At 49.3% G+C, this 14,351-nt stretch overlaps 1 protein-coding gene across 1 annotated transcript in view; it reads left to right on the top strand.

The window, feature by feature from the left end:
- KIF26B (kinesin family member 26B) overlaps positions 1-14,351 on the top strand; it is a 464,690-nt gene that overhangs the window by 170,704 nt on the left and 279,635 nt on the right. The window contains 1 exon segment of the mRNA XM_042975573.1: positions 2,751-3,287. Coding sequence (XP_042831507.1) covers positions 2,751-3,287 — 537 coding nt within the window.

Raw genomic sequence — 14,351 nt, 5'->3', positions numbered from 1 at the left:
CCTGGGTGGCTTAGTCTGTCGAGCTCGGGTCATGATCTCGCGGTTCATGAGATCGTGCCCCGCATCGGGCTCTGTGCTGACCTCGTGGAGCCTGCTTGGGATTCTCTCTGTCCCTCCCCACTCACACACACACACACACACACACACACACACACACACACACACACTCTCTCTCTCTCTCTCTCTCTCTCTCAAAATAAATATTAAAAAGCAAAACAAAACAAGAAGAAAAGGAGAAAGGAACCCCCAGAAGCAGGCTTACGCCATTTCTGGAGCATGGATGTGACCCCCCCCGCCTGAGCTGCAGATGTCAGACTCAAATCTAGATTCTATAGGGATTGAAAATAAACTGTGAAGTGCGGACAGGACTGGACTTCTATCTGCCTCCTCACTGTGACGCCTCTTCCTGATGATTGGATTAACACAAACGTTCTAAATCAGCCATTCGTTTGAGGCTTCTTGAAACCAAATAGTTTGGCATCTTGAAAGCATAAGCTATATGGGTTGCGGGTTGCTTTTGAATGCCCGTCTCTGATTTCTTACACTGTCTCTGGTTACGTAGTAGAACGTGGGGATAAATAAATGACCTTGAAACAACGAAAGGATAAAATACGGCCTGGTCATTAAAAAATCACATTTTCAAATGACATGTATTGATAAGGGAAAATGCTCATTTTGTAATGTTGTATGAAAAAGCAGGAACCTGTGTCTGGGCACAGATGGGGGCTCAGATAAATTTCTTTTGAATAAATGACTATTGCCTAGATGAGCAAGGTGAGAACTGTGCAAAAAACCCCATGAGTCCATCGGTGAATATGACTCTTTGGCTCTGAAAAGCACGACCTAGGGTTTGAGAGGTCTGGGTGTAGTCCAAGCTACTGACCTTTTTGGAGCTCAGTTTCCTTATCTGAACACCGAAGTGACAGCCTGCTCCAGAATGGTCCCTGAGGGGTCCTTTAGCCCACCGGGGGTCCCACATGCTCGGAGTTGTGATCTGACTCTGGACAAAGCAGCTGTCACCGGGAAGGATGCCACCAGGCAGGTCTCACATGGCTCGCAGCACTTTGTCAACCGGACTCGATCAACCTTGACCTCTTATTATTTCCCATCATTTTAGGTGACTGTCTTGAGTTTCTGCCTCCTGAGCCACCCCTTGCTGCTGCCGTGTAAAGGGGCCTCTTGATTTATTAATCAGTTAATCAGTGCCTGCTGAGGAGTTATTCAGGGTAGTTAAACAGGGAAAACAAAACGCTATAGCATGTAATCAAGATGGATCGTAATTAAGAACATCTCTCCCACCGCCGATCTTTCTTCCTGCCCACCCAGGCACCCCCCCCCCAACTGCCTCTCTTACCCACAGCTCATCAAGCCCCATTCAATCCTGAGGGCCCCCCCTTTCCCATGAAACCAGACAGTAAGTTTCAGAAGGGCAGACTTTTCTTCTAATGTCCTAGAGGAAAATGAGCCTCATCAATTATTTGCAGCAAATTTTGGATCTCAAAAGTTCAGTCAGGCCCCCAAAATGACATATGGCTCCGTCTGTATATACACGTACCATACTCTCTTGTCCCGATTTCTCCACGGCCAGAGTCACGGAGCTGGAAGGATCTTACGGCAAGGATCGGCCATGGCCTCTGGTGACAGACGAGGGGCTCAGTGAGGCCAATTAGCTTGTCCAAAGTCACACGGCTAGTTAGTAGCAGAACTGGAATTAGAACTCAAATATTCTGGTAAACAGTTAACACCCCTCATGCTTATTTCTCTGCGAAATCCTGTTTTCCTATAAAAATGAACATAAAGTGAATGAAAGAAATCATCCTCATTAACTTCATTTTCTGATTTCTTTTAAACTTTTATTTGTTTTGAGAGAGAGAGAGAGAGAGAACGTGTATGTGTGCCAGTAGGAGAGGGGGGGAGAGGAAGAGGGAGAGAGAGAGAATCCCAAGCAGGCTCCGTGCTGTCAGCACAGAGCTCAATGTGGTGCTCGATCTCACGAACCATGAGATCATGACCTGAGTGGCAATCAAGAGTCAGACACTCAACCGACTGAGCCACCCAGACACCCCCTGATTTCTTTTAGGCAAGGGTTTCCGAGCTAAAGAGTTTTGAATAGTAGTTTTAGATGATGCTTGTGGGGACAGGTGTCTTGGACTGTTTGTCATGGAGGTATTTTTCTTTGAATTGGTGAGGATATCAGACACGTGTATCCAGCTTGCCACGGAGCAGATGGTCAACGGGGAATCTGCAGGGGCTGCTGGGCTTCTGGTCCAGAATCTGTTCGGTTTGGTTTCCTTCCAATGGCACTAAGCACGCAGCACTAATGAGGCCAAGACTTTCTTAGAATAGAATCTCCATCAATCACCAGTGTTCCATGGCCTGCGGGGGGCCAGGGGACCACATGCGTCAGTCGGGGCTGACGGCACTCACCCCTCACTCCCTGTAATTCTTCAGTGGACACGTGGAGAAGAATCTGGAATGTTCTTTGGCCATCCTGGTGAGGAGGATGCTTAGAAATCTTTTTGTTTTTAATTATTCCTAATGTCTCCACCATAATAATCTCCTATTTGTCAAAGGTGTTTGTCCACTAGAGGCTTTTCTGCCAGCCCGGCTGCTCACGTCTGTTGGAGGTCTATCAGACAGTCAGACTCTGAATACATCTAGGGCTTAACTCCTAAGCCAGACATCTGAATTGCACGTACCAGCCTTGAGTTACAGGTTCTCCTGTTTTGTTTTGCTTGTGTGCTCTCCAGGACCCTGCTTTCTCGGCCGTGATTCATGACAAGCTCCAGGTCCCCAACACCATCCGGAAGGCATGGAATGACAAGGACAACCGCTGTGACATTTGTGCCACACACCTGAACCAGCTGAAGCAGGAGGCCATCCAGATGGTGGTGACCTTGGAACAGGCAGCTGGCAGTGAGCATTACGATGGCTCGCCCGGCTCGCCCCCAGCCCTCTCCAACATGCCCACCCTGGTGGGGTCCCGGCACATGGGTGGGCTGCAGCAGCCCAGAGATTGGGCCTTTGTGCCTGCCTCCTACGCCTCCCCCAACTACACGGCTTTCGTCACCAACAAGCACAGCAGCAAACCCAACAGCCTTGGGGTCAGCAACGGGGCCGAGAAGAAGAGTGGGTCCCCAACCCACCAGGCCAAGGTCAGCCTTCAGATGGCCACCAGTCCCAGCAATGGGAACATCCTCAACTCAGTGGCCATTCAGGCTCACCAGTACCTGGATGGCACCTGGTCCCTGTCGAGAACCAACGGGGTCACCCTGTACCCATACCAGGTAAGTAGCTTCTGGGCAAGTTAGAATAGGGTTGGTTGGAGTCCATGCAGAGAAGTGGGTTGCACTTCCTGTCTTTGCTCTTTTCCTTCTGGGGACTCCCCAACTCAGAGCCCAATGTTTCCATGTGGCCCCCCACTGGCCATTGCTAAATAAAGATGAAACGTATGAGGGGCCAGTGATCCATGGTAGCGCTCTGCTTCCAGTGTCTGGACCCTCTAAAAAAGGTGTAGACTCCCTTCCTAACCCCTTCTGCCTTGTTGGACCATAACCCTTTTCTATCTGCAACTCACTTTAAATACGGTTGGGATTAGGTTACCAAGTGTCTTTCCGTTTTCTTATTTTCTCTTTTTCAGTTGTTTAAATTAGCACATACTCCCGAGTTTCCCTATAGAAATTAAGGGAGCAGGTCCTAAATCTGCCAAGGAATCTCAAAAAATTGTCTTAACTTTTCTTGGGTGAGTTTTCTGTTGGATGAGGGTTGGGTTTGCCATATGTGTTCTCTGTGTCCCCTGCATCAGTCATGTGGCAAGCAGCAGAAAGCATTGAAGTCCCTGTGGATTGGAGGGGTGGCCATGGTCACAGAGTGTATTAGTCAGGAGATCTCACTGGTGTAACAAATGATCCCAGGTTATTTCTTACTCATGGCCCTGTTGTATTGGGTGTTTGGTGCCTGGCCTTCCACTCGTTTCCATGTCACCATCTTCCAGGGGCCTCAGAGTCTGACACCAGATCTTGTACAAGCAGCCAAGGAATGAGGGAAGAGAGAGATTGTGGAGAATCTCTTGGGGGGACTTGAGGGACCCAGCCTGGAAGGGACATAGGTAACTTCGTCCACATTCCAGTGGCAAGAATCCAGGCTTTTGGCCTCACCTTCCCTCAGCGGAGGCAGGGAAAGCCAATCTGACCATGTTCCCAGGGGAAAAAAAAGAAACAAGTTGAGAGAACACAGTACGGTTTTGTTACGTGGGGCGAAGGTACGGGGGAACATAAAATGCGTTAAATGTGGCTGATCAAATTCCTGGTGACTTTTCTAGAGTGGAAGAGGGAGTATAGATGGCTTGTCTTGATATCTTGAAGGAGAGTGGGGAGCCTGGATCCTTATCCGAAGAAGTTAGCATTCTTGGATCGCCAGACTGCCATTTACTGGGTGCTTTGTAGTTTGCAAAATACGGGGCGCACATCATTTTATTTAACCTCACAGTAGACCTGTGAGCAGGCAGGATGGATGTTAGATCTTCCTTTTATTGACGGGGAACACAATGCTTAGAGAAATCGAATGACCTGCGGCCACACAGTTGGGGACGGAGCCAGCACTGGCTTGCCACTTCTAACTTTCCCCCAGCTTTACCCCAGAGCAGTGTCCCGTCAACATCTTTCCCAGATATGGCTCCTTTCCAGACCCGACATACCAAAGAAAACCACTCCTATGTTGACCTGCAGGGACCTACCTGCCACTTTACTTTGGGGTGGAATTTTCTGGATTGTGAGTATAAAAATCTGATGCCGAGCCAGTGGCCCCCTGGATGGCGCTTTATCATCTAACGCTTGAACATAACCACGGAAGGCAGGAACAGAATAGCCTCTTTCCGCTGTTGAGTAACGTACCTTTTCTGTTAGAGATTTTAAATATATTATGTTGAAAACTAATAAAAAAGTATTATTTTTCCTATAAAATAACATACAAAAAATACAAACAAGTATAAATAAGACTAAAAATCAACATCACCCAGAAATGGACTATATAACTGTTGGGTATGTTTCCTTCCAGGATTTTATACAAGCCCAATTTATACAATTGTGATTATGTTTAATTCTGTGATCTGCTTTTCACTTAATATTACTGGGTGCATTTTCCCATGCCATTATATATTTTTTTCTAGAATAGGATCCTTAATGGTAGCATAGTATGCCATTATATAAATATGCTCCATTATCTGAGTGTGGCCTAATTTATATAACCAAGCACCAATTACTAGAGTTTCAGTTTTCGCTACTATAAATAAAATGCTCGGGTGCACATTCTTGTACTCAGGTCGTATTTTCAACACACCCTGAGTTGTGTGAGGCACGTACTCATGTTACACAGACGACTCATGTTACACCTTCCTGGGCCCCAGAGCACTTGTGACATATATCAGGTGCTAGTTAGAAGATTCAGCTGCAGCACAGCACTAATGAGCAAGGATGAGGGATTGGGCCTTGGTGCTTTCCTAGAAAATAGTCAAAGTGTTAGGAAAGTTTGTATGGCAGGGTAAAGATGCTTCTTGAAAGCAAGATTAAGGATTTTTGATGATTTTTTTTTTTTTTTACTTGTGCCTGATTAGTTTTGCTCCTCCTCTTCTTCCGTGTCTGCTGAAAAAGAATGTCCTGCCCAATCACAAATGTTTATTAAGCTCTAACCAAGTGCTGGACACTGTGCTAGGTGTCGGTGGGGCTCCCGCGTTGGGCTAGAACCCCAGGTTCCGGTCCTGTGGTCTTTACGGGGTCGGGCGGGTGAACCACCCAGTGTCAGCCGGGGAGGTGAGTGCGGGGGTGAGAGAGCGCACAGGAGGGCTCACAGTCCAGCCCGTGGGCAAGGCCGATGCAAGGATGATTCACACAAGCCACCGACTTGAGAATTTCCTGGGTAAATTCGAATGCTTCTTTCCGACTCCAGAACAGGCTAATTCGTGCATTTCGGCCTAGTCGATAAAGGGATCAAAAGGAATCTGTCTGGGATAAAGAGATTTGGTGCCTGGCTGTGAATCGGTGCCCCCGTGTCATGACTGTGTCATCCTGATGCCCTGGGCTAGGCGATCGTCGTCTGGCCAGACTGAGTGTCTCCCATTACGGACATCTCCCTGCCATAAATATTCTGCAGCTCACAGGATAGCCAGCTCAGCAGACACGGCTGACTGTTCTGAAAGCTGACCTCGCTTTTCCTGCCCACCCACACTCCTGCTTCCTTCCACACAGAGCAGGTAGCCCTCTGGACCGGTGCCAGGGCTGTTCGCTGAGCAGAGAAGCATCTAGACTTTGTTGCTGCTGAAATCTGGAGCCTGCAGAAACGTGGGAGAAGAGTACGTCGTCCTTCTCCCATTTAAGTGCAGGGAGGATGACAAAGATTAGGACAGGCTTTCCAACACTGACAGGGTGAAGCCTTCACACGGGTGATAGGAAGGTCCCTCACATCCCTCAAGCCCCCCGTTACCCACTCCAAAGCGCAACAGTCTCCAGTTGTCTTTCGCAGAAAGACCTTCTGCTATTGGCTTGTAGGCGATTTAGCCCAATCTGTATACGTACATGGAAAGCAGAAAGTGCTCTAGAACCTTCTTTGGACCACATGGGTTTTGACTTTGAAAAGACATGTCTGGGTTAGTTGCTTGTAGTCAACCACAGGTTAATTCCATCTTTTTTTTTTTTTTTCCTAAGTTGAATAATCCCTTGGAGTAAATCCATTTTATTTGTTTTGTCTTCTTTTTTAATGTTTACCATTTGTTTTTGAGAGAGAGAGGGCGAGTGGGGGAGGGGCAGAGAGAGAGGGAGACACAGGATCGAAAGCAGGCTCCAGGCTCCGAGCTTTCAGCACAGAGCCCGATGCGGGGCTCGAACTCTCGTTACCATGAGGTCATGACCTGAGCCGAAGTCAGACGCTCACCCGACTGAGCCACCCAGGTGCCCCTGATTCCATCTTTCTGAAAGGCAGCTGCTTTTGCATGATTTCTAGTCATTATAGTAAACACCCACAGGGAACACTGCACACACAGCACTCAGAATCAACAGAATGTTGTGATTCCAATCCAGAATCACAGAATCCAGTTCCCTAGAGTGGTTAACTGTCTTTTGTATCAGGGTGGGAGAACTGGAGACCTTCCTACCTGGGTCAAGTCCATGGCGCCACCCGTTGGTGAACCTCAGTTGAGTAGCTTAACGTCTTAGTCCCTTTCCTCACCTATGGAATCCCGACCTTGTAAGGTTGTTGGACAACAGTCAAGAAAAATATGCAAACATTTTATAAGCTCTAGGGCAGGGATGCAATTATTAGGAATCTATTTGAATCCCCTCATTTGCCAGAAGAGAAGCCTGAGGCTGGGAGGTAGGAAGTTTTTTGTGTTCACTCTTTCCTAAATCTTAGTTTGGTCTCTCTTGCTAGATTACAAACCCGTTGAGAACCCAATGCCTTTTATTATTATGTCGCTCACAGCAGCTAACCCGTGCAAAAGTGTCTGCTCATTAGAGACAATGCCAATCTCAGGGAAACACTAAAGGTGTTTCTCATGTCTGACCCTAGGTTCAGGAAAACATTCCAGGCCAAAGGACCTATTGAGACCCCAGGAGTTTTGGTAGAAACCACCAGTTTATGGGCACCAAGCTTATGTTTAACCTGAAGTATCTTTAACCTGAAGTATCTTAACGATACTCAGTAGATCCTTGGGCGCAACGCAAAGAATCCGGGTGGCATTTGATGTCACATTCAATACAGGGGCACTTGAAGGGATAGGAGAACTTTATTTCCTAGGACTTCAATAAAGTCAACATGTCAAGACAATGTAAGATGATGTTAGATTAATACATGAATCATAAATCCATAATGGATCATTAACATGATAGTGTGTTGAGTGTGCATTCCTTGGGTTAAAGGAAAACGTCTCTGGTGTAAAAATTATCCTGCTTTCTCAAAAAGCATCCATTGGAATCCATGTCAGAGACCGTGGTAGACAGAACTATGGCTGAAGTCGGTGTGGGATTGTCTATTTCTAGAAGACGACTGTGCCTAGTAAGTCATAGGTGTTATTGGAGTTTACATTTTAGGTTACGGGCAAGAGGACTGTGGCAGCTCCAGCAGCCTACGAGTGAGTCAAGGCTCGCTAAGCCACGAGGCTCGTGCGGTGCCTAAACTTGCTCTTGAGAGGTCAGACAAACTTGGGAGGACGTGCTGCTGGTCCTTTTTACGGAGGATTTCCGAGCGCCTCTGCAAGAGGAAGGAAGGAAGATTCTGCTCGCCAGTGCGCCCATACTCAGAGCCTTTGCTTATGACTTGCGATGGCTTTGTGGACACCAGAAGCACGTGTTCTAGGGTAGCCGAGCTCGAGGGACGGGGTGTGCATGTGCTGCTTCCTGCTGAGCTACTCTCTAGGCAGGAGCGGGGACAGGTGTTTGCAGCCCCTGGGGGAGCAGAAGACTCTCATTCATGTTCTTTACTCGGACAACTTGTCCCCTAACATATGCACAGTGCCCTTCTCGGGCCAGCCCCGGTGTCAGCTTCCTGCCCGTTTGCTGCTGCTTCTGCTGAGCCAGGGCGATGGCATAAGATGTCACCATTTGACAAATGACAACATCAAAACCACTTATTTTTAACATGATGGGTTTTTGTTTCCCACCTATTTATAGATGATCAGAGGAGTATTATTTATCTTTATGCTTTTTGACAAACTGGGAACACAAGAAAAGGAAGTAGATTGTATATTCAATCATGGGCAGAGCGTCTCTGGAGGATACGGTGCTCAGGGTGAAATTCCAGAAGGGTCGTGGTATCTTAGGGATGTGGGCAGGGCTGCGGTCTGAAGCAAACACCCCAACTTCAGCAGGAAATTTCAAAAATACTCTCTCCCTTGGTGTGGTAGGCTGAATAAGCCCCCTGCCCCAAAGATGTTCATATCCTAATGCCTGGAAAAGGAAGCCTGTGGATATGTTTCCTTACACAGTAAAAGGGGCTTGGCAGATATGATTAAGTTGAGGATTCGGGGGGAGATCACCCTGGATTATCTGGATGGGTCCAGCATAATCACAAAGGCCCTTATAAGAAGGAGACAGGAAGGACCGTCAGAGCCAGAGGCGATGTAGGGACAGAAGCAGAGGTCAGAGAGGAGAGAAGGGCTTTGGAGGTAGAGGAAGGGGCCGCAAGCCACATGCAAAGCCAGCTTCTAAAAGCTGGCAAAGGCGAGGAATCCTCTGCTAGAGCTTCCAGAAAGAGCCAGCCCTGCAGACCCATTCCAGACGTCCGACCTCCAGAACGTTAGCATAACAGAAAATGGAGCATAAATCTGTGTTACTCTAAGCTGCTCAATTTGGGGTAATTTGCTTCAGCAGCAACTGGAAACTAATGCACCCGGGAAACATTTGGTAGCTGAAAAGCGTGGAGCGAGCAGTGAGGTAGGGTCTTTGGACGAGGAGCTGCTCGAGAACGACCAGACATTACCCTGCGGATCAGACAGTGTGTCAGCAAGTCCGCTGATTTTCTGAGGGTGCCTTCCCCAGGATGAGAGGTCACTCCTCCTGCAGGGTTGGCCTCTAGTGGTCTCAGATTTCCCCCTTGTTGTAGCTTGCTGATAACCAGCACACCACGGTGGCTCTGCATTGCCCACTGTAATTACCACCATGGACGTCTCGAGAGAGAATCCCAAGCAGACTCCGCGTCGTCAGCACAGTGCCGACTCGGGACTCAAGCTCACAAACCATGAGGTCATGCCGTGGCTGAAACCGAGAGTCAGACGCTCAACCGACCGAGCCACCCAGGCGCCCTGGTATCCTCTTTACATTTTGTGGGAAGACAGCCGTTGGAGATTTCGGAACAGGGGAACGAAAAAGTTTCCTTGCTCTACGGCAGGAATTGTTTAAAAATTTTTTTAAATGTATATTATTTATTTTTGAGAGAGATAGAGCTTGTGTGAGTGGGGCAGGGTTAGAGAGAAAAGGAGACACAGAAATTCGAAGCGGCCCCCGGACTCCGAGCTGTCAGCACAGAGCCCGATGTGGGGCTCAAACCCACAAACCGTGAGATCGTGACCTGAGCAAGTGCGACGCTTAACCTGCTGAGCCGCCCAGGTGCCCCTCAGCAGCAGGAATTTTTAACCGCCCGCTAGAATCATTTGAGAGCTTTACCACTGCCTGAGCCACACCCCACACCGAGTGTATCAGAAAATCTGGGGGTGAGACCCAGGCCTGGGTTTGAACTGCCAGGGTCAAGAACCACAGCTTTAAAGAAGAGTTTACCTGGCAACGGTGTAAAGTCCGGGGAAGAGAACAAAGGTGACAGATGACAGATTGCAGACAGATAGTATATTTGTTTCTAAAGCCACCATAACAAATAAGCACAAACTAGGCGGCTTCGATCAACAAAAACATATTCGCTCACAGCTCGGGAGGCCAGGAGTCCCAGATCAAGGTGGGGCCGTGCTCCCTCTGAAGACTCTAGAGGGGAATCCTTCCTTGTCTCTTCCAGCGTCCTGCTGGCCACAGGGCCTTGCGGCTGCTTCACAACAGTCCCAACCTCTGCCTTCCGCGGACGCCTCCTCCGGGGTCTCTCTCTGTCCTCTCCTTGTATTGTAAGGACACCGGTCACTGGATTAAGGGTCCACCCTAATCCAGGAAGACCTCATCTCCATCCTTCACCAACTACGTCTTCAAAGACCCAATTCCAAATCATGTCACAGGGCCTGAGTTGCGAGTGAATTCAGGGGCGCCGCGATTCAGCCCACTACAGACAGGGGACAGATGGACAGACGGTGGAAAGATGGGCGAAAGGTGAAGGCAGGGCTGGGGGCGTGGGGAGCCTTTCCGGTTGAGTCACTTCGGAAACAGGAGCAGGGGCACAAGTTTACGGTGGCCAGCGGTGAAGGAGTCCCGTTCTCGTCCTTTGGAGAGAGAGAACGGGGAGGGGGCAGGGCACAAAGGGTAAAGCAGAGAGAGGCAGGGAGGCATCGGACCCACAGACACCCTTACACAGACGCAGGGGGACAAAATGAAGCAACTGCTCGGACAGACAAGGTGGAGTGACCAACTTACAGACGTGGGCTTTTTGTGGAGTAACAGCTTCCTCTTCTGAACTTATAAAATACCTTCAGCGTCCGTTTGCGCTGCCCAGCCACAGGGGCAAATGTAAACAGCACTTTGGGGAACGTTACCCTGGGGGGGCGGGGAGACCTCACCTGGCCGGTGCTGGGGGGCGGGAGGTCCCTTCCTTTTCTGCTGACCAAACTGGTGGCTGGGGTTAACGTGGTGGGATGGTCCGTTTTTTGGGTTTTTTTTAATGTTTGCGAAAGAAAAAGAGACAGAGAGAGAGCCTGTGGGGGAGGGGAAGAGAGAGAGGGAGACACAGAATCTGAAGCAGATTCCAGGCTCCGAGCTGGCAGCCCAGAGCCTGACACGGGGCTCAAACTCACAAACCACAGATCATGACCTGGGCCGAAGTTGGACACTTAACCAACTGAGCCACCCAGGCGCCTTGTTTTTTTCTTTTTCTTCAGCAATATTTCTAGGCCCCAGAGGGAGGTGGTGGGCATGGGGCGATTGTGTTCCAGGCTTGGGGACCGGCTTTCCTCTTCCTGCAGCTCTCAGGGCTGGACTGGGGTGCAGGGCAGAGCTTAGGATCACCACATGAGGGAAGAAGGTGAAATCATGGTTAGTGAGAAGATTCCCTAGGTGTAGGCTCTTTTTCACAGTTCTCTTTTGTTTTAAATAGCCTCCCACATCCTCCCTCATCGGACCCATTCTACAAGCCCTGGTGTCCTGAGGCAAGATATTTGCTTTCTTTGTGGAGTCTAGAGAAAGAGCCAGAATACCCACCGACCACAGTGACCTGGTCCAGGGGGAACAACACACACTGATTTTTCTTTCTCTCTTTCTCTCTTTCTCTCTCTCTCTCTTTCTTTCTTTTAATGACAAAGTAAACAGATTTGGGGGGAAAGTCTGAGGCTGATACTTATCAGTGCTTTTATCCAAGTCTCGAACAATGAGGGACTCGATGCTGGGCCACGCTAGATTTGCTGCTCAGGCACCAGCAATAAAAGCCCGGCATCCTTGCTTACTGTGTGGGGTGACCTCTGGCACGGCTTCCTGGCTGTCACGTGCCTGTGTTTTCTCCTCTGCAAAGCGGAAAGTCGCAGAGCCGCTGTGGGGACCGTGTGAGACGATGTACGTTGAATGCTTAGCACAGTGTCAGACACATGGTGACCCCGGAGTTCAGTGACCTGAACATGAGCGCCATGTTCCTTCAGCAGCTTGGGTTCGTGGGACTCAAGACTGCCTGGAACCAGGGCCCGCTTTTCTATAAGAAGCAGTGGTAAATGAAAACACAAGGCCCAAACCATAAAGTGAGTATCACGCACTCGCCAGCTCGGGAAACGTCAGCCACCTCTACGCGTGACCAAGCAGCAGCTTCCCATTTGTGTGCCACAGCTGAGGTGAGATTCTAAGCAGAATGATCTCATCCCACCATTAGGGGATAAATTGGTGAAACACCGAAAGGCCCATGGACCAATGTTCTTCGTATTTGAAGACCTTCATAAGGGAGGAGGGGAGGCGATATATAGGCTCATATCATTTAACATTTTACAGAATGATAGAGAGCTAGCATTTAGACCAACCCAAAAGAGTAAATCCTCATTATTTTGGAGTTAATTTGAAATACCGAGTGATCCAGGCCTAGATCGAGATTCTTACTGAACACTTTTTTTTAATGTTTATTTATTTGAGAGAGAGAGAGAGAGAGAGAGAGAGAGAGAAAGCATGAGCACAGAAGGGGCAGAGAGAGAGGGAGACAGAATCTGAAGCAGGCTCTAGGCTCTGAGCCATCAGCACGGAGCCCGATGCGGGGCTCGAACTCACGAACCGCAAGATCATGGCCTGAGCCGAAGTCGGACACCTAACCGACTGAGCCCCCCCCCAGGCGCCCCTGAATAAACACTTTGAAACAGAGGGCCCAGGTCTTTCATTCTTGCTATTTGTATACCCACAGTGGCATACCATTATAACACACGTGCTTTCTTATTATTTACTTATCTATTTATAAAATACAAATCTTTCTTTTACAATTACTGTAGACTCTGCAATCTTCAATAAATCGGAGCGTTGAAGGCTCCCCCTCACCCGCCCCACCCCAGGCACACACCTAATTACTTTCAAGTTGAGATTTGACTGTGCTAACTGTCTTGAGCGTGACAAATTAGCGTGCCTCTATCTTATAAAGGTATTTGTGAGGATTAGGTAATGAGTCACATATTTCATATGCCCAAGTCGTTCCCGGGGAGTAACTGAGGTGCTGCGGAAGCATACTAGCGACCAGTTTCAGGACTCTGGAGACCAGTTAGCGCCTTCCTGCTGCCCCGGTGGCCTCAAAGGGTTGGTGTGTCTTTTCAGCAGCACGTCTGAGGCCTGGGAATGACTGAGACACCAAGGAGAAAAGTGGCACCACATGAAGAGCACACACAACAGCAGCCACGTCTCTATTCGAGGCTGTGGCCAGGAGTTTTCCAATTACAGGCCTAATCTGGAACCAATCTGACAGTTTCTGTCACCTTCGGGAGGCTGGCTTCCCTCGGGCCCGGTGGATTAGGCTGTGAAGGGCAGTATCGGTGGGAAGATCGAACCCATTGGCCTGTTCATGACACGCTCCCTTCTTGTTAAAGCACACAGACCTCAGGGCGCCTGGGTGGCTCCGTTGGTTAAGCTTCAGCTCGGGTCACGATCTCATTGCTTAGGAGTTCGAGCCCCCACACGGGGCTCTCTGCTGTCCGTGCAGAGCCCGCTTCGGATCCTCTTGTCTGTCTCTCTCTGCACCTCCCCTGTGCTCTCACTCCCTCGCAAAACAAAACAAAACAAAAAGACCCACAACCCCCCCCCCTCCACAAAAAAACCCCACAAAACCACAGACCTCAGAGATGCCCGTGAAAGCAGGATGGGAAGGTTTGCCCCTGTGAATTACAGATGACAGATCAAGGCCCGGAAATGTCAAGTGACCTGCCCAGGGTCACACAGCTGGGAAATGCTGGAGCAGGGATTCAAATACCGTTTCCCGCACGCTTGCCCCTGCCCCTCACCACGCTGCTGAGGGAAGGGGGGCCATTTCCTCAGATTGCTCAGACACGCGGCCTTCCTGGGGAGGGACGCCCGTGGCACACTGCACTCACGCTGCTTTTGAGCAGTTCTGCGTCGCTGGGATTTCCAAGTTGGGTCTCGTGTTGTATTTCTCGGCGCGGTCATAGAGAAACAAAGGCCACGTTTCCTCTTCTCACTGGGCGGTGGGGACAAAGCTTGAGACAAAGTTGGGCCAATAACTGCCCCCCACCCGAAAACCCCAAACCAAAA

The sequence above is a fragment of the Panthera tigris genome, chromosome F3 (genome assembly GCF_018350195.1).
Source record: "Panthera tigris isolate Pti1 chromosome F3, P.tigris_Pti1_mat1.1, whole genome shotgun sequence".
In the NCBI taxonomy this organism is placed as follows: Eukaryota; Metazoa; Chordata; class Mammalia; order Carnivora; family Felidae; genus Panthera; species Panthera tigris.
Note: the sequence above shows the minus strand (reverse complement) of the source record. Positions and strands in the feature narration are given on the sequence as shown.